Source organism: Rhamphochromis longiceps, linkage group LG3, assembly GCF_057381845.1.
Source record: "Rhamphochromis longiceps isolate RC_006_pf linkage group LG3, R_longiceps_female_GT1.1, whole genome shotgun sequence".
NCBI lineage: Eukaryota > Metazoa > Chordata > Actinopteri > Cichliformes > Cichlidae > Rhamphochromis > Rhamphochromis longiceps.
In genome coordinates this window covers 10,292,330-10,312,637 of record NC_140559.1, presented here as the reverse complement: position 1 = coordinate 10,312,637, position 20,308 = coordinate 10,292,330, and the positions used below count along the sequence as shown (strand labels likewise).

At 40.4% G+C, this 20,308-nt stretch overlaps 1 protein-coding gene and 1 long non-coding RNA gene across 2 annotated transcripts; one reads left to right on the top strand and one right to left on the bottom strand.

The window, feature by feature from the left end:
- Positions 1-4,863: 4,863 nt before the first annotated feature.
- LOC146672855 (H-2 class II histocompatibility antigen, E-S beta chain-like) lies at positions 4,864-20,058 on the bottom strand. Its single transcript, XM_085401604.1, has 6 exons — positions 19,949-20,058; positions 19,554-19,823; positions 5,952-6,165; positions 5,757-5,824; positions 5,555-5,668; positions 4,864-5,222 (listed from the first exon to the last, which is right to left on the bottom strand). Exons 1-6 carry the CDS (start codon positions 20,001-20,003, stop codon positions 5,197-5,199), a joined length of 747 nt encoding a protein of 248 aa, XP_085257730.1. The 5' UTR covers positions 20,004-20,058; the 3' UTR covers positions 4,864-5,196.
- On the top strand, positions 14,014-15,769 carry LOC146672856 (uncharacterized). Its single transcript, XR_014910420.1, has 3 exons — positions 14,014-14,050; positions 14,406-14,493; positions 15,082-15,769. It is a non-coding gene; the product is annotated as an uncharacterized LOC146672856 (long non-coding RNA).
- Positions 20,059-20,308: the final 250 nt, after the last annotated feature.

Genomic DNA, 20,308 nt, shown 5'->3' with positions numbered 1-20,308 from the left:
CCTAGCCAGTCTCCAGACCTCAACCCCATAGAAAATCTGTGGCGGGAGTTGAAAGTCCGTGTTGCTCGGCGACAGCCCCAAAACATCACTGCTCTCGAGAAGATCTGCATGGAGGAATGGGCCAAAATACCAGCTACTGTGTGTGCAAACCTGGTAAAGACCTATAGTAAACGTTTGACCTCTGTTATTGCCAACAAAGGTTATGTTACAAAGTATTGAGTTGTATTTTTGTTATTGACCAAATACTTATTTTCCACCCTGATTTACCAATAAATTCTTTACAAATCCTACCATGTGGATTCATGGATTTTTTTTTCACATTCTGTCTCTCACAGTTGAAGTGTACCTCTGGTGCAAATTACTGACCTCTGTCATCATTTTAGGTGGGGGAACTTGCACAATCGGTGGCTGACTAAATACTTTTTTGCCCCACTGTATATACCAGGCAGCCCAACTTCAGTAACCCTACAAACGTCACTGCTGTTTACTCTCCTGTCCTTATTTATGTTGAGATTGATAGCAGAGCTGTACGTTTTATTTTGTTTCTTAAATCTCTCAACCTGCTGAAATTCTCTGCCAACACAGAGGAGATTCTCAGGAGGAAAGCATCATGACCTTCTCCATCACCTGCTGGTTCCACTCCCTCAGCCTTCATACAGGAACAGACTGCAGCACACTGCATCAGTGTGCTCTAAAATCATCGGCCTGCCTGTCAGAACTCTGGCACAGGTTTTCAGCCCACAGGCCCTTAGACAGGCCCGTTTCGAAACAAACGAAACACAAAGAGCCAGAAACCAAAACGGCAAACACAGGAGCCCAGAAAACAACTCAAAGAAAACCGACCAAACAAAAAAGGGTCACAAAAGGTACAGGCGGCCAGTAAAACAGTTCCGAAAAAAGTTCAGGGGGCCGGCCTGGAGGTTGACAGCACAAAAGTCCAAACCCGGGCAGTTCAGGAGGCCGACCGTGTGAAAAGTAATGGCAAGCGAAGGAGGTCTGGAGGCAGGCCGCGCAGAGGGCAGCGGTGGCGATGCAGGCGAAGGAGGTCGGGAGGCTGGCCTCGTAGAGGGCAGCGGTGGCGATGCAGGCAAAGGAGGTCCGGAGGCTGGCCTCGCAGAGGGCAGCGGTGGCGACTGGGCAGGTCCGGAGGCTGGCCAGGTGGTAACAAAACTGAGAATAAAAAATAAGCTCACGCAGACAGAACACACAGCAAGATGAGGGTAGATAAGGGTAGTCTAAGGAGCTTGGAAGAAAAGCGTCTGGACTTGTTCGCGGTCTGCGACACGGACACTTCTTCTTCTTCTTCTTCTTCTTCTTCTTCTTCTTCTTCTTCTTCTCTCAAAAACTGAAAAAAAGCCTGATAACATTTATCCCCTGACTCCTTCTGTACTAACCCTACAAGATCAAGCTTCATAGCAATGCTACTGAGATTTTGGACCAACCGTCTCCTCTATACCGTATATTTCTGACACTGCAAAATAACATGCTCCAAAGTTTCATCCTCTCTACAATAATCACATTTCCCCGAGGCATGCTTCCCTATCAAGAACAGTGTGGAATTCAAACCGTATGTCCAAATCTCAGTCTTGACACCACCACCTCCTCTCGCCTACTCCTTCTTGTGGCTCTCCTCACTCCCACCCCCCTTTGGATTTTATATAACCACCTTACCCTCGTGTCGTCTTCCCACTGTTTCTGCCATCTACCCCTCATTTCTAGCTTAATAATACTCTTTACTTCCTCCTGACCAAAATTCAGCGCCAGATCAACTCTCTCATGATTAGTGGCTGCCTTTGCTAACCTGTCGGCTGCTTCATTCCCCCTTACCCCAGTGAGCCGGGACCCATACAAACACTACTGACAGACCATCATATGTATCCTGAAAAGAGTTTGCTGAACCTCTAATAAAATATCTGACCTACCTTTCGAGTGACCAGTCTGTATGTAGCCTGGGAAATGGTTAGCCACACAGGACACAATTACTGGGGAGAAATAAAGGAAATGAAATGAAATACAAAACACAAAAATACGGCAGTGGCCTCTGTCTGTGCAGAACAAAATACAAAGACCTAAATCACACAAGGCTCCTTTAAAAAGATGTGGAAGTGTTACATACATTTTTATAAACACTTACATTCCACAGCAATCTCAGCTCACTTGGAATACTGGAGCACACAGACGATCTCGCAACTCCACTGGTGGAGCCACAGCTGCCCTGGGGCAGACTGACAGAGGCGAGGCTGCCATATCGCACCATTGGCTTATGGCAGGAAGTAAACAGGAAGTCCCAAGATGCATTTCTTGTTAAGTTTTTTTTTTGAAAACTGCAGTTAACCCTTAAGCACTGCCCCCCCCCCCCCCCCCAGTGACCACTATATGCAACTACACAAACCTATAAAATTAACAGCTTCAAGTGCACACAACATGCAGATAACAACGAAATAGCACAAGCAATAACATTAAATTACCCAATAACATTCTTGTCTTACCATACATGGAAACAAAGAAACAACATTTTAAGACCCCTTTTTGAACCTTAAATTGATATTTGGTTAACTGAAATGGAAAATATTATTATTAATTTACCACTCGGCTACATGTAGACAAACCAAGGCTGCACTTGAATCTGAACAAATAATCGTTTTCAACGGCCTCAAATCTTCCACCCACTGTACTGCTAATAGAATTGCTAACATTTCTCCTGTGAACACAGACAATCCATTAATAATTCTCTTCCCAATCTTTACCATAAAGTCCAGAATTACTATTGCCACCCCCCACTTGACTAGCTGGATTCTTTGAAGCATCCGTATATACCTGCACATACCCATAATACTGATCTATGTAACCCTGAACTATATTTGAGTCCAGACCGGCTGCCCCGTCCTTACTCTTCTGGTGCAATGAAGAAAAATATACAGCTGCTTCAGGAAGTATCCATGGAGGGACTGCAGGCCTCGGCACTCGCTAGTGATGACCCGTTTGAAGCTAACAGGCCGGTGCGTATGTCAAAACAATCAATACACTGTTTCAGAAGCACTGTGTCGAAGCTTGATTCGTTTGGCCAGAGTCATGTGATCAGTGACGTCCGAAGCTTCATTTAGAGCCTAACTGCTTCGGTATCTGATTCCATCTGATTCAATGGTTTATAAGGAAGTGAATCATTCGCGGGATTTGTGGTGTTTTGATGGTGACAGATAGCGAACCCTTGATCATTCCACTGAGAGATTTGGAGCCAGCGAGGAATGGAGGAGGTTCTGTTGTGTGGGAGTATTTTGAGTTGGTTTTGGTCAGTTGGGTGGGTTTTCCAGCTTTGTGTTCTGGCTGTTTGCTTTTGTTTTGTGCGTGTTTATTTTATCTGAAAACAGGAAAAGGGTAAAATGTCAAAAATCTGCTTCCATAATATAAATATCATTAAATAACTTTAACTTCCATTATTATTTTTCAATTATTGTATTTACCAACTTCAAGACGTCACAAGCAAAGACAGACCACACCATGGCGCATATTTAAACAAGGAGAGTTTACTGGTCAAAACTATTTATTAAACACATAAAACACATTTTTTAACCACCAAAAAATACACGTTAAAAGCAACACAACAGCGGCCAGATATCAGACAGAATTCCACTCTGTAGAGTATAATAATATATTCATAATGAAGCGGTTGGTTTTATTTTGTGGATTCAATCTGCTCTTCATATTTTTGGCCAGCAGATGTCACCAGAGAGGACTGTGGTGAAAAGCTTCGAGTAATGAACCATTTTTCAATACAAGCTTCAGTGCTTCAGAAAGCTTCATTTGGCCATCACTAGCACTCGCTGACATATGTCTAAGTGGTCCAATTTAAGTTCTTTAGCTCTTCACCCCACCACCCATCAAAAGCAACACGGACACAAAGAAACACAGGGCTTAAATACACAGAGGGAGCAATCAGGGAATGGGAAACAGGAGGGAAACACAGGTGGGGCAAATCAGGCCTAACGAGACAAAGGAAGCAAAACCAGACACATTAACATGAGACACGGACTTTCAAAGTAAAACAGGAAACATAACACAGACTGAACTTACAGACACAGACTCACAGGCAGGCACTGCAACAGAGGGAACAGAGACGTAACCCCTAAGACAGAACTCTAACAAAGACACCAAAGACTAGAAACGATAAATAATGTAATAAACTCAAAACTCCGGGTCAACGACTCAGGCATCCTAACAGTTTTAAACACTTCAGTGTTAATCGTTTTGTTTCAGTTGTTTGAACAAAGTCACTGTGTGAATATGTCAGCTGACATTCGTTGTTGTATACAAACTGATATCCTGTGATTTATGCTTTAATCCTGTGATACAGTCAGTGTTGTTGGATAAACCCCGGCCTCTTAATCAAATGTTCACGCCTGGTTTCATTGGTATCATATCCACCCAGAAATCTGGACTTCATCATTTTGCCCTGACATCATTATCTGAACATTAAAACTGCAGCAATGTTAAAATGAATCATGAAAGGACTTTGTTGGCTTCTTTAAAGGTACAGAATATAAATTTTAAATATATGTTTACGTGTTTAACTTTGACCAAATTGTTATCAACTGATTATGAGTTATTTTTATATTCAGTATAAATCTAATTGTGTGGTGGGTCACAAATTTACTTATTAGGTAAAAATCATACTCTTTTTTTATTTTTATGACTTGTTATCTTATGTGCAGCACTTTGTGATTCTATCTAGAAAGGTGCTATATAATTAAAATTTTATTTATTAATTAATTAATTTAAACTGATCTACAGACTGGTTTCTGTGACAATAATTCAATCTTCAGGTTGCAGGTAAATGGATGCAGGTAAACAAACACACAGCTCAAAGTTTGAGTCATTTATTTTGCAACAATGACCTCCAGTAAAAATCTGTCATCTATGGTAATCAGAACAGCAGAAACACCCAAATCATTCAGAGACATGGTTTACAGGGATTACATTACATGGATTAAACAGCAGAGGTAAAGCATCAAACAGCAGAGTCTACATTAGACCTGATCCAGGACCATCCCAGTGAAACCACAACAACCACCAACAACACTGAGATGGTCCTGGATCAGGTTCAGAGTCCAGACAGAGATCATCATCATCATCATTAGTCTGAACACATGAAGCAGCAGCTTTTATAACATCAGACAGAACCAGGACCAGGATCCAGGCTCAGTTGCTGGGAACCAGGATACGACCTGGAAGAAGAAGAGACGAGGACACAGTCACCAACACACTCTGAAAACAAAGAGATCAATGGCAATGATTCAGTAAAGTTTCATGTTTCAGGGCCTGAACCAGGTCTGAGAGTCCTCCAGAAAACAGTAAAAACCTGTATTTGAAACATTAATGTAACTAACAGGTGTCTGAAAATAAACAGCAATGCTGTAAACCTGCCTGAAACATCAATATGTTTAAAATAATGTTGATGTAAACCAGTTTTAGACTTGTGTAATGTGGTTTGAGATTTAGACTGGTCTAAACTGGTTTCAGGTATGAACTGGTCTGTGAGTGAGAGTCCTGCTCTGACCTCGGGCCTTCCTCCTGTAGTAGATGAATCCAGCCAGAGATAAGATCAGACCCAGGATCAGTCCTGAGGCTCCGATGGCGAGCTTGTTCCTCTCTGACTCAGGCATGGACGATTCTGAGGAAGGATCTGAGTCACACAGGTGAGAGTCACACAGGTGTACATTCAGGTATGTACAGGTGTGTAGATACAGACAGGTATTTACCCCAGTCAGTGATCAGAGGTTTCTCCAGGCTGGCGTGCTCCACCTTACAGGAGATCTTCTCCCCAGACCTTCAACACAAACATCAGTGACTCTCAGATCTTAAACTTTTAACATTTAAACTTGCAGACCTCATATTAGAAATTGTTCAGGTTTCCATCATTAAAAATGGCGCTCCTGGACCTGATGTGGACTCACCTGGGTGTGTACTCCAGGTGTGAGTGGGTCTGGTAGTACCAATCACCATCTGCCATCTCCTCAGTGGAAGTGACATCAGAGGTGACTTCCTGTCCATCTCTCAGCCAGCTCACTTTGATGTATTTGGGGTAGAAGTCATAGACGCTGCAAACCAACATGGCAGGATGCTGACTGGAAGGGGGTGTTGTGGAGTGAAGTCTGACATACGGCTTAGCTAGAGGATATTATGAGTTTCTGTTATTGTTAACATCATATCATCAGGGATGATTGTATACATGTGTATTAATAAAGATACTGTCAACAGTAGAGTCACATATAACCAGTCTGACATCAGATGATGAATCAGCTGTGAGGAGAAACATCATCAGGCTGTAAACATCATTTATTATAAAGTAAGACATGCAGAGCTGTATGTGCTGGAAATCTACCAGACTCGAACCTGGATCTGGATCAGTTTTTATTAATATCCAGTGAGTGCTGGCTCACAGTGAAACCAGTTTGAACCATCAGTGAACTCCAGATCAGTTGCTGTGCTGGTTTAAAAGTAAAATCTGACACATGGAGACTAGCTGAGAAACTAACACCTTAACTCATCCACACATAAATGAACCCAGACTGCTTTCACCCAGTTTAATATATCAACATGAAACTAAAGGACTGAATCCAAAGATGGTCCCAGTTTCACTGAAAAAAAGGGACTGGCCATCTCTTGGATTTATGTAAGCATCTTGCATGTATTTGGACGGGGAAGATGGCGGAGTGAGTGGTTCAACTTGAGTGGGCTCCGAGGCTTTTCCTGAAAAGAACCTCCTTTATGTCTTGACCGCAATCAAGTAAACCAGAATTAGAAGCAGACTAGTTATACTTCATCTCTAAAACTCAAAAACTTCCTCCCTGTATTTCTCTCCGTCATTCTCGGCCACCTTCTCCGAAGCGGCGAAATGGCTAACATTAACAAAAATGATGGCTACCACCTAGCGGCTCTTCGACAGGCGTGCGACAAAGAAGATATTGAATGGATGGAACAGCAGCACGACTTATCACAAGACAGACCGCAAGCTGATCGTCACCACACACCAGTTAAACGTCCAAATCCTAAAAAAATGAAGGCTAACAAATCGCAGACGCAAAACGAAGTTTCAAACACAGTTCTCCTCAATGCTATCCAAAAACTGGTATGTAAATTCGACACCCAAAGTGAACATTTAAAGAATTATGAATTCCAGCTGCAAGAAAACACCGACGCTGTAAGAAAAGTAAAGGAGTCTGTGGATGCTAATACGGAAGCTGTTAAATCTGTGGTGGAAGATGTGAAACGTATTAAAACGCAGATGGCGACGCTGAAAAAAGAGAACGAGGCTCTTCGTGAAATGTGTCTGGAGCATGCTAGATACAAACGGAGATGGTCTTTGCTGCTAACGGGCGTTCCTGAGAAGGAGGGGGAGAACACAAGAGAAGAAATAATCAGGATTCTGACCAAGATAATTCCTGCGAACGCCGAGCAGCTGTACAACACAGTGGATACAGTGCACCGGCTGGGTCAGAAGGGACGAGTTGGTGACAAACCCAGGCTGATTGTCATACAGTTTGCCATGAGAACTGTTCGAGACCTAGTGTGGAAGATGTCCAAGGAGGCGAAGCTCTGCAAGGAGATGAAGATTCGGTTTAGAGAGGACTTTTGTAAGGAAGACAGAGAAGCCCGCAAACGTCTGTGGCCGAGGGTGGAGGAGGCAAGGAGCAGAGGGCTCAAAGCTTTCCTGAAGGACGGATATGCTGTCATCGATGGTCGTCAAATCAAAGAATGAAAGAACTTTATAACGACCTAGATAAGAAGGTATAACTGTTCAACTAAATTTAAGCCGGTAACTTGCTCAATGGTCCCTGACTTTGACTGGGTCTATTAGTTAATAGGAGGTAAAATGTTCCATTGCCCTACTCTAGTTATTACAGCACTTTCAAGCTATATTCAATGGTTCTTTCAATATTTTCTTTGAATCAGAATCAGAATCAGAATCAGAATACTTTATTGATCCCTGGGGGAAATTATTTTTTGTTACAGTGTTCGAGGTTTAAGAAGTAACATAAAGCGTAAAGCGATTTTTCTTTTTTGTAAGGAACAGCCTAACACGAATTGTTTTTTATTTCAAGAGACACACAGTAGTAAAGATGATCATATATTTTGGAGAAAGCAGTGGGGAAGCGGTGATATTTATTTATCTCATGGTACCTCTCATTCAGCAGGAGTGGCTATTTTTCTACATCGTTTTAATGGAAGAGTTATTGATCATAAAGGTGATGAGGAAGGTCATTGGTTAATGATTAACATAGAGTTGGATGATACTAAGTACATTTTAGTAAATGTTTATGGGTTCAACAATAGAGCTAAAAACAGGAAATTAATTCCTGATTTGAAAAAAATGATAGAAGAATGGAAGATCATCTATTCAACTGAAAAAGTCGTTGTTGCAGGTGACTTTAATATGGTACCAGATGAAAAACTGGATAGATTTCCAACTAAATATAACTCTTCTCATTTTAACCAAACATTAATGGATTTCTCCTGCACCCTCAACCTAATCGATATCTGGCGTAACTTAAACCCAGAAAAACTGCAATACACCTGGAATAATTCTGAGCGCTCTCAATGCTCAAGACTGGATTATTGCTTAATAACTAGTAGTCTCCCCCCCTATCATCCAACTGTAAGATTCTTCACTCCCCTGTTACTGACCATTGTGCCATAACACTTTCAGTCTCCCCGGATAATAGATTATCAGAACTGAAGAATTCTCACTGGAAGTTTAACAGTAACCTCTTAAGAAGCTCATCTTTTTGTATAAAAATTAAATCATTGATAGGAGAGGTAAAAGCAATGGAGGCTTTTTCTTCTACTAGTAAATGGGAATGGTTGAAGTTTAATGTCAGAAAAATTGCCAGTGAAGAAGGAAAATTAATGGCTAATAAAAGGAGACAGAAACAGGCTGAAATTACTGCACAAATAAGTTCATTGTGCAATTTATCACATCTGACAGAGGAAAACTCTATAGAACTAAACCAGTTGCAGTACAAACTAGATGAACTTTATATAGACAAAGCAAAAGGTGCCTTCATTCGCTCAAGGGCTAAATGGATTGAGGAGGGGGAAAAGAATTCTTCTTATTTCTTTAACCTGGAGAAAACTAGACAAACAAAAAAAACTATAATGAAGTTACAAATTAATAATACCCTGACTGAAGACCAACAGACTATAAACAACTATCTTACAGAGTTCTATTCAGCCCTCTACACTACAAATTATTCCAGTTCGGAGACTAATTCTTTTTTTAGCTCTATCCATGGAAAAATTCCTCAAATTGACTCACACTTTAAAAATCTCAATGAGTCTGAAATCACTTTAGCTGAATTGGATGCTGCTGTTTCCCTGGTAAATCTCCAGGTCCCGACGGAATCACGATTGAATTTTACAGATATTTCTGGAGTGACATTAAAGATCTATTACTAGAGGTATTTAATGAATGTATAAATGATCAGATGCTATCTCCAACTATGAAACGAGGAATAATTTCTTTACTTCCTAAACCAAACAAGGACCCTATCCTTTTAGATAACTGGAGACCTATCACACTTCTTTGCTGTGACTACAAATTATTAGCTCATGTCTATGCCAATAGATTAAAAACAGGAATAACTCAAATAATAGATGAGACACAGTCAGCCTTTATAAAAGGACGTCACATCCATCATCATACCCGTTTAGTATTAGATATGTTGGATTACAATCATTTAATTCCTCATGATAGCCTTATTTTATTTCTTGATTTCTTTAAAGCTTTTGATTCTTTGGAGCATAATTTTTTATTTAAAGCTCTGGAGGCTGTGGGTTTTGGTCCCAGATTTGTTAGTGTAGTGAAAATGTTGTACAGAGATATAACAAGTAGTATTGCACTCAATCAAGGGTTTTCTAATAGTTTTAAAATTAATCGTGGCATTCAGCAGGGATGCCCTATTAGCCCGTTATTGTTTATTGTTGCAGCAGAAATGCCATTTATATCAAACTCTCTCCAGATGTGGAAGGCATAAACATTCTTGATAAAGAATTTAAAATTAGTCAATTTGCTGATGACACTGCCTTATTTCTAAGGAATGTAAATATGGTCTCTACTGCAATTAATAAAATCCTTTCATTCTCAAAAGCATCCAGCTTAACACTAAACCTTAAAAAATGTGAAATCTTAGCTGCACAGCTGGAATCAAAATACTATTAACAATATTCCAGTAAAAGAGGAGGTAAAATACCTTGGTTTAATAATCATTAAAAATACTAATGATCGAGAGAATAATAACATAACTCCTAGATTAAATGTAGTTAAAAAAATATTTAATCATTGGTTAACACATGATTTATCCATATTAGGTCGTATCTTACTGTCTAAAGCAGAAGGACTTTCAAGACTCATATACCCCTGTTATGGCGCGATATGGCAGCCTCGCTTCTGTCAGTCTGCCCCAGGGCAGCTGTGGCTACAACTGTAGCTGCTTCCACCAGTGTGTGAATGTGAGAGTGACTGAATAGTGGTATTGTAAAGCGCTTTGGGTGCCTAGAAAAGCGCTATATAAATCCAATCCATTATTATTATTATTATTATTATTCAATTTTTACATCTCCTAAAATGATTAAACTGTCCAATTCTATTATATTCAGCTTTATCTGGAAGAATAAAACACATTATATACGCAAATCACAACTAGTTAAAGACTATGAAAATGGGGGCTTGAAAGCTTTAGACTTTGAATCTATTATTGCTGCATTCAGGCTCAGATGGATAAAAGACTGCATTTCCTATCCTCAATCTATGTGGTACCATATTCCAAACAAACTCTTTAATAAGGTCGGGGGGTTAGATTTTTTGCTCAGATGTGATTATGAAATATCTAAGATTCCTCTTAAGTTGTCTAGTTTCTATAAGCAAGCTTTGAATTTTGGGAAACTAATTTTCACCCACAATTTTTCACCTCACAATTCTGTGTTGTGGAATAATAGGGTTATAGTCATCAATAAGAAGTCCATATTTAAATCAGACTGGTATGATAACGGTGTATGTTTTGTTGTTGATCTGCTTGATAAAAATGGAAACTTGCTATCTTATGAAGAATTTATTGATAAGTATAAAATAGAGATTTCATTTAATAATTATAATAAGGTTTGTAAAGCGATACCCACACCGTTGTTAAATCTTATCGTAAATAGTTTAAAGTATTCACTAATAAGAACATGCTTACCTTCACTGACGATAGGTAATACCTCAATAAAGGACAAAAAATGTAATAATAAGTTCATCTCTAATACCTTTAAGCAAATAGTATTCTGCAACTACAATGTCAATGTCAGACATGACCTTGATAGCATGTTGAAAGAAAAGTCATTTTCTTTTTACCTAAAATACCCACTTGCGCCTAAAATGAAAGAAACACACTTCAGAATCATATCCGGCATTTATCCAGTTGGAGAATGTCATGGATTGCTGTGTGGCAGGCAGGAGGAGGACCCAAAATGCAAAACTCACAGACACGGGGATGAACTCAAAAATCACAGCTTTAATGCTGGAGAGGCAGAACGCAGGAAATACAAAACTAAACTGGGAAAACTAAATACAAAGCTCGCCAAGAAACACAGGGAGGAACACACACAACATGAGGGAGAACGCGACGCAGAATTGAGGGAGACGCAGACATAAATACACAGAGGGTTAACGAGGGAAGTGGGAGCACACGGGGAACACAGGTGACACAGATAATCATAATAAGACACGGCAGGAGTGAACACAACACTGACGGGAGACGGGCAAAGTAAAACAGGAAGTACACAGAGGTTCAGACAGGAGGAGAGAGAGCACGGGGAGAACACAGACATAACAGGCTGGGGAAAACAGAATAAAACACAAGGAGAGACGAGGGCTCACAGATACACAGGGGCACACAGGAGGTAACCAAATAAGGACCATCTTAACTAAATAATCCTAGGAACCAAGGCATGACTAGGGAATGAAATACAAAACTGAGAATACTGGGCCCACATGGCCCGGGACCATGACAGAGAATTCCTGCATAAAAGGTTTAATTTTGAGGCCGACTCTTGTGCTTTCTGTTCTTCCGATCCAGAAACACTAGAGCATCTATTTTTCACTTGTCAGTATGTTAATGCTTTCTGGTTTGAAATACACTGTTGGGTTTCACTCAGGATTTCCAATGTACCTGCCTTCACATCTAAGGATGTTCTTTACTTTATGGACAATCTGGATTCTGAAATCTCAGATGTTGTCAATTTTGTAATAGTGCTATGTAAGTTTTTCATTCATTTATGTAAGTGGAAGAATGCCTCTCCTATGTTTACCGCCTTCTTGAATTACTTTTGTCAATATTTTAAGTCACTTAAGCTTATTTCAAATATGAACAACAAAGCTGCTGTACTATACTGTAAAATCACAAAATACTTGCTATTCAAATTTTCCTGCCTGTGTCAAAAGGTCTATGTTCCTTATTTCTTTACCCTAGAAACTTTTATTTTCTCCCTGTAAAGTTATGATGACTTGCTTCACCATCTTTATAATGTAAATTGTTACAATTTTGGTCTGTTTCCTTGACTTGTTTTGTATATGAAAATTTGCTTCAATAAAAAAATAAATAATAATCTTGCATGTATTTAACACAATTGCCTCATGTTTTAAAGATAAATGTAACTATATAGTGTAAAAACTACATGATATGCAGAAAGGGTGTATTAAATTGTTCATATCATGTTCAGGTGAAGTAAGTCAATAAGATAGCAACGTTAAATCTCGTGAAACCACGCGTGATTTCATCTCGCGGGTTTTGGATCGTGGTTCAAAAAGGCATCCATCTCAGTCAAGTCGAGCAGCCAACTCTACGTTTTTGGTATGTCTTGATTTTTTGAATTAATATTTACCATATTTCAGCCAAATGTAGTTAAGCGTCTAGAGTGTCGCCATGTAGCATGCTAAAAAAGAGCCGTTAGCTTATTTGCTGTTTTATCTGTTGTCAAAGAATTGGCGCTTTTTCATTTGAATTTGTCTTTGGCACAAGAGCCGTAATATCACATTAAACCTAATTACGAGGCACTCATAACATAATTTGGTTTTCTGTGTGAATAGATTTGCCAACTGACTCTTCAGTTACATTGTGTATTTACTGCACCGTGGTGTTAGTGAGATTTTGGACATTGAACAGCTTTAGCTAATATCATCAGCGGCATTATGCTAGCTTACATCCCTACCCCTTCTGCTCTTAATTTACTGGAAGTTGGCTTTTATTTAGAAGTCATGCTTCAGGATCTTCTATTTTGAAATCAGGTTTCCACGTCTTTTGCCATAATACTTTGAATACACAGGGAATGTAAAACAAAGTGGAGGCTGGCTTGACTGCAATCCTGGAATTGGAGGCTGGCTTGACACCAGTCCTCACTTGCTGTCCTTTTGTTTTTGTTTTGTTTTTTTTTGCTGCACATTGAGAGACGACCTCTATTCTGCATTTCACCAGGAGTTAGCTGATGGATTGTGGGTTCAAGGTGTTATGGTAAGAAAGTATATTCTATTTTCGCTTAAGGTTTCTGTAACTTAATTATAATAGGTTTTTTATAATTATTAGGTGCATGCATACTCAAATAGACCACCCTATTAATACAACTGAGAAATCCAAAATCTGCCATAGGTTTAACTTATACCCGTATGTATTGTCAGAAAGGCGATTACTGGACTCAAATTAATGCACAATTGAACTGAAATGAGGTTGTAACCTCTGGGTTGTTGGGTTGCAAATCAGGAACAAACATCTTTGGATTTTTTGAATCCCATAAGATCTGGAAACACAGTTTTTATTCAATAAAACATTACTGATTAACCAAGCACAGTGCCTGCTGTTATTTCAAAATTTCAAAATGTTATTTCAGATAAAATGCAGCATTCCAGTGCATCCCAACCATGCATACAGTCAAGGTTTCTGACGGAGCTGAGTTTCTCTCTGACAGTCTGCTGAAAGTGTTTGCAAAGGGCACAAAGCTAAAGGATGTAGCTGCCATGATGACAGTAAGAACTTTAACATTCTTTAACTACAAAGTGTATATGTAAAAGATTTTTATGCTGCATCCATTGAAACAGTCAACTATTACCTGTGAGTACTGATTCCACTGAAAGGATGCCAAAATTTTCGTCATGCATTTACTGGCCCACTGAGAAAAATTTATCTTTTTTTAAAAATATATGTTCTGGAAACTATATATCCATAAAGTTGATGTCAAACAGGAACTTTTGATATTGCTTTGTAGATGCTGGTGTTGCATGTTGACTGGTTTAAAAAGTCAAGAGTTTTTGTCTGGGATCATTTTCTTCTGTGCTACTGAAAAGTTCACAAATCTTTGTTTTCTTTGTTATAATACTCAAGGATGACATTAATGCTCAAAGGGAGTCTCATCAAAGTGCTCCGCATCTGTGTGAAAGACAATTGCAACATCTTGGTGCAGGAGTTCATGGTGAGTGTTTTATGAGTAGATTGTGGCTTTGCAACAGTTAAAAATGCATTTAGTTATCCACTTGATCCTCATTGGACTGGTTAGGACCAGTAGTCCTCTTTAATAATTTGAAGTTCACATGAGGCCTGGTAGTGAACTCGGCCGCCCCCCCTTGAGGCCCCACCCCCACCCCTGTATTAGGGGTCACATCAGTGTGAAAAAACTTTAAATTTGTCATTCTAGTGAACAAAGGAAAATCCCACCAGTATTTACATTAGCTTTTGTTTGAAAAAAAAAAAAAAAAGACCAACTGACCAACAGCTAACCAAATTGTGGGGCTGAAAGTCTAAATTCTAACATCTTCTGAGTGACAAAACCTGGATTTCTGATGGGCCGGTGTCTTTCTAAGAAAAACTAATGTAAAGCATTTGAAATTATGTTTTTCACTCTCTCTTAGAAACTCTGTTAGACCATGAATGGCAGCATGGCAGGCCACTCTTTGGCTATAGCTATTTACTATGGTTTAAATTACTCTAACATTAGAACTGGTAGATTCAAAAGAGATGAGTTTAAAAAGGAATCTTAAAGAAATGTTTTGTGTTTAACCAGGACTTGACTGAGGCCACTGCACAGATTGAGAAAACCACAATGAACATCTGTCTCCAGAGATGCGCCAGGCAATGACTTTTCTGATGTTGGCATCATCATCGAGGGTATAGTAGTTCTTCAAGATCTGGATAACGTGACCTTTGCAGTAGCCATGCTGTTTGGACCTTTTTTATTCCTTCAACATGAGTTACCCATCACAGCTCTGCTACACTTTTGAGGTGATTCAAAGGGTGGTAATGGAGTTGGATGCAACTCAGCTCTCAAGAAAAGCTCACAACTAAGACAAAACTGCTCCTGCAACGAAGCTCACTGTTATGCATGTGAGGTGACCAGCTCTAGGTGAGAGGACATTTAAATCTCACACTTGTTCTGCTGCATTTTTGAAGCTCAATTCCAGGAACAGATCGCAGGGTTCATTTTTATATGCTCTGCAACTGCCATGAGGACGAGCCGTTTTTGTTGTTGTTTGTTTTTCCTTTTGCTCTGTACAAGTTCTGTTTGTCTGTTTGGCAGCATTTTTAAATTTCTCTTTGTATTTTTTCTTTCTTTTACTAGTGAAGAGATGTAGCGTGAACAGTTATACAGTCTAAATATCCCATATGGGTCGTGTGAAATGGTATTTTCAGTTTCATTCAGTTGAAGTAAAGAACGTTGAATATTTCTAAGTGTGCTGTTTTGAACCAAGATGTCACAGTATGTTGACGTTTTCGCGGGATCTTGGATCGTTCGGTTCTCCGAAGCTCATCCGGGACTTGCTGTCATAGCAACAGATCCGTACATTACATCCCGAGGGAGTTTACAGTAGTTATTGTGATAGCTGTTTATATACCGCCGGATGCTAACGTTAGCACGGCTCTCAGTCTCTTGCTCAACACCATAAACAAACAACAGCTTGCCCACCCCGATGGGGTTTTTATTGTCGCCGGCGACTTTAACAAAGCGTGCCTAAAGACTGTGCTTCCTAAATTTGTCCAGTTCGTGGACTTTGCTACGAGAGGAGAACACACTTTGGACCATGTCTATTCAAACATCAGGCATGCTTTCAGAGCGACACCCCTCCCCCACCTGGCTGGATCTGACCACCTCTGCATGTCCCTCACCCCCACTTACACCCCCCTGCTGAGAAAGGGTCAGGGTGTTTCCAAATCAAAAACCCTGGATGAATAGCGAAGTGCAATCCCTCCTAAAAAGCCGCAACACTGCCTTCAAGTCAGGGGACAGGGCTGCGTATAGGGCGGCCAGGGCAGACCTGAGTAGAGGCATCAGGAAAGCTAAGGCTGCCTATAGGAGGAGGATTGAAGATCACTTTGCTGACAACGACCCCAGAAAAATGTGGCAGGGGATCAATCACATTACCAACTACAGAAGTAATAACCAGGCAACATCTAGGACTGATGCCTCACTGGCTGAGGATCTAAACCGTTTCTTCGCCCGCTTTGAGACGACCAAGCCCTCAGCTGCCACACCACTTCCACCCGCCCCCAGCACTGGCACACTAACACTTAGGGAGCACCAAGTGAGGTGTGTTCTAAGGTCAGTGAATCCCAGGAAGGCGGCAGGTCCTGATGGAATACATGGAAAGGTTCTCAGAGCATGTGCTGACGAACTGACCGGAGTCTTCACTAAAATCTTCAACCTTTCCTTGTCATCAAACACCGTCCCGCCCTGCCTCAAAACCTCCACCATCATCCCCATCGCCAAGAAGACAGCTGTGGCCAGCCCAAATGACTACAGGCCTGTTGCACTTACGCCTGTAGTGATGAAGTGCTTTGAGAGACTGGTCTGTCAGCACATCAGGGCCGGTCTGCCTCCCACTCTGGACCCCCACCAATTTGCCTACAGGACAAATCGATCCACCGAGGACGCTATCACCATAGTGCTCCACACTGCACTGAGTCACCTGGAGCACCGAGGAAGCTATGTGAGAATGCTCTTCCTGGACTTTAGCTCAGCATTCAATCATATCATCCCGGAGATCCTGGTCCAGAAACTGTCTCACCTGGGACTCTCCACCCCCATCTGCCTCTGGATCAAGGACTTCCTGACAAATAGACCACAGTCTGTCAGACTCGGCCCCCACCGGTCCAGCACCATCACACTCAGCACCGGGTCTCCACAAGGATGTGTTTTGAGTCCCCTCCTGTTTACGCTCTACACATCCGACTGCTCCCCTACCCATCTCTCAAACACCATCATAAAGTTCGCGGATGACACCACAGTGGTTGGACTCATCTCAAGGGGGGATGAGTCGGACTACAGAGATGAGGTCAACAGACTGACTGAGTGGTGTTCAGTTAACAACCTCCAACTGAACACCACGAAAACTAAAGAACTTATCTTGGACTTCAGGAAGGGCAGAGCAGACCCGGCCCCACTTTACATTCACGGGAGCTGTGTGGAGAGGGTACACTCCATGAGGTTTCTGGGCGTGCAGATATCTGATGACCTCTCCTGGACTGCAAATACCACGGCGGTGGTTAAAAAGGCCCAGCAGCGTCTCCACTGGCAATATCATCAAGGACCACTCTCACCCCTGCAACCAACTGTTTGAACTATTACCGTCAGGCCGACGGTACAGGTCACATAAAACAGGACAAACAGATTCAGGGATAGCTTCTTTCCCAGAGCTATCACCGTAGTAAATAAGCACAAAAACAATTGAACCTATTCCATACCGTCACTGTCATTATATTATGCTGCTATTCATACTGTCATTATATTAATGCTGCTATCCTGTATATATCGTACTTACTATTGTCTGAGTACTTACGATTGTTTTTTTGTACTTTTTATATTTTACATTTATATTTATTATTGAAACTTGCACCAAGGGAGTGGCACTCCAATTTCGTTGTACTCTGTACAATGAAAATAAAGGCTATTCTATTCTATTCTATTCTATTCTATTCTTGACTTACTTTGCACGGCAACCAATCAAATGTTAGAGAAGCTGCATGAGCAGCGTTGACCCCGCCCACTTAGTTTGATGGGTGAGGGTGACAGATAAAATGATTTCAAGGAGAGAGATGAAGGGGACAAAAGTGCCAAAATGAATTAAATAAATAAATCATTAAATAATTAATTAAAACTGTCAATAATTATTTAAATATGTTATTAATTAATTAAATGTGTCAATAATTAATTAATTACATGTGTCATAAATATTTATGTAATTAATTATTGACACATTTAATTAATTATTTAATGGTGTATTTAATTAATTCATTATGGCAGTCCTGGCATTCCATACACTCATAGATCTAGCCATCTATAATCCAAAAGCAGAAGACGATGAATCGTTTTCCACTATCAGACAGCTTCCCCTCCACAGGAGGCCTGAGCTGGTTCAATCATGTTCCTCTGAGCTGCTGCTGCTGGGACCTGATTTCATTCAAGTAAATCAAGTTTAGTCGTTGAGTGCTTTTCACAGACAAACAGTCACAAACCGCTGCACACAAAAGGCTAAAACAAATATAAACATTAAGTGCCAAAACAGCCAATGAAATATTTAATAAGACAAAATATCTGTGTGTGTTTCCTCTGGGTTTTAATGGGAACTTTATAATTGTTTCAGTATATTGAATAGCTCCACTGTTACACTGAGTCAAAGATCTGAGCTGTAAATGTGTGCAGGTGTGAAGCTGCTACACAAGCTCTGAAAGTCAGAATCAATAAATAAACTGCAGACGGCCTTCAAACAAACATCAGTGTTTCTCAATTTTTGTTTGAATTAAAATAAATTAATTAGAAGATAAGAAGGAAAAGGTGTTTTATCAACCTGTCAGGCTGCTTCATGCTGTTAGAAATATTTATATGGAAATATTTAAAATATAAATATGAGCAATATTTCAGCTTAAAGAGGTTTAATGAATCATCAGTGTGTTGTAATGAACAGCTGCAGTTTGCCTGTTTCTCCAGCAGGGAGCGCCACAGACTGAGGTTAGATAAGATAAGATAAGATAACCTTTATTAGTCCCACACGTGGGAAATTTGTTTTGTCACAGCAGGAAGTGGACAGTGCAAAAGTTATGACGCAAAAATTAGAATACAATAAGAATAAATACAGTACACAGCTGTACAGAATAGAATAAAATAATATACTATATACAGTAGAATAAAATAGAATAAAAATATACAATAAGATAAAAATAGAATACGAATGCTATATACAACTGAGTAAAAATACAACGATGACAGAAAAGATTATTGCACTTAGTGTTATTGCATATGTATGGATGTGTGTGCTTGATCAGTTAAAGTCTTTATTATGGAGTCTGACAGCAGTGGGGAGGAAAGACCTGCGAAATCTCTCCGTCCCACACCGTGGGTGCCGCAGTCTCCCACTGAAGGAGCTGCTGATTTATTTATTACAGTTATTGATCACCAGAGTCTGACCTGCAGCTGTGAGTCCATCATGAATGATTCAGAGTAACATGAACACCTGATGATGTCACACAGACCAGCACACTCACCTGATTTAGACAGAGCGTTGCTGTACCAGACACCAATGTTGTGTAGGCAGTACGTCCCCTTCTCAGTTTTCACTTGAGTCAGGTATGCACCACTGTTCCACAGCTCTGCGTTCTTCACTCCGTACTCAGTGTATCCAACAAACTTCCCCACATCGCTGTCAAACCTGTTGACCTCGATCTTGTTGTAATAGTAAGACAGGACGTACTGGATGTCCTTCAGCTCAGTGGAGTTAAAGTTACAGCGATCCACCGTATACATTTTGAATCCATCTGAGAACAAACACAACATCAGACTGCGAGCTGTGTATGGGAAGATGTACAAATAACTTGATCAGTGATGCATTTATTGATCACTATACTGTTAAGTGATCAGTGTATGAGTATATCGATCATACCTGCTGTGCTGAGGCTGATGAAGAGGAGGCTGAGGCAGAGGAAGGATGAAGCCATGTTCCTGAGTTCTCCTGACAAACTGACTCAGTCTGACTGAGAGCTGCTCTAAAAACAGAGGAGAGGTCACATGACCACAGCATCATCTGTTACCAGGAAGAAATGTGTGACACCAGCTCACACTCTTCATCATCCTGTGTGAAGAGTGTGCTGCTTTAAAGCTTTAAAAGCAGAGAGCAGCACTCTGTGACGTCATCAGCACATTTCCTCTTTACTCAAAATCTCCTGTTTTCATTTGTATTCAGTCAGAGCTCATGAATCTAATTACCTGCCACCACATTAAATCAACCACTAATGCACTGCTG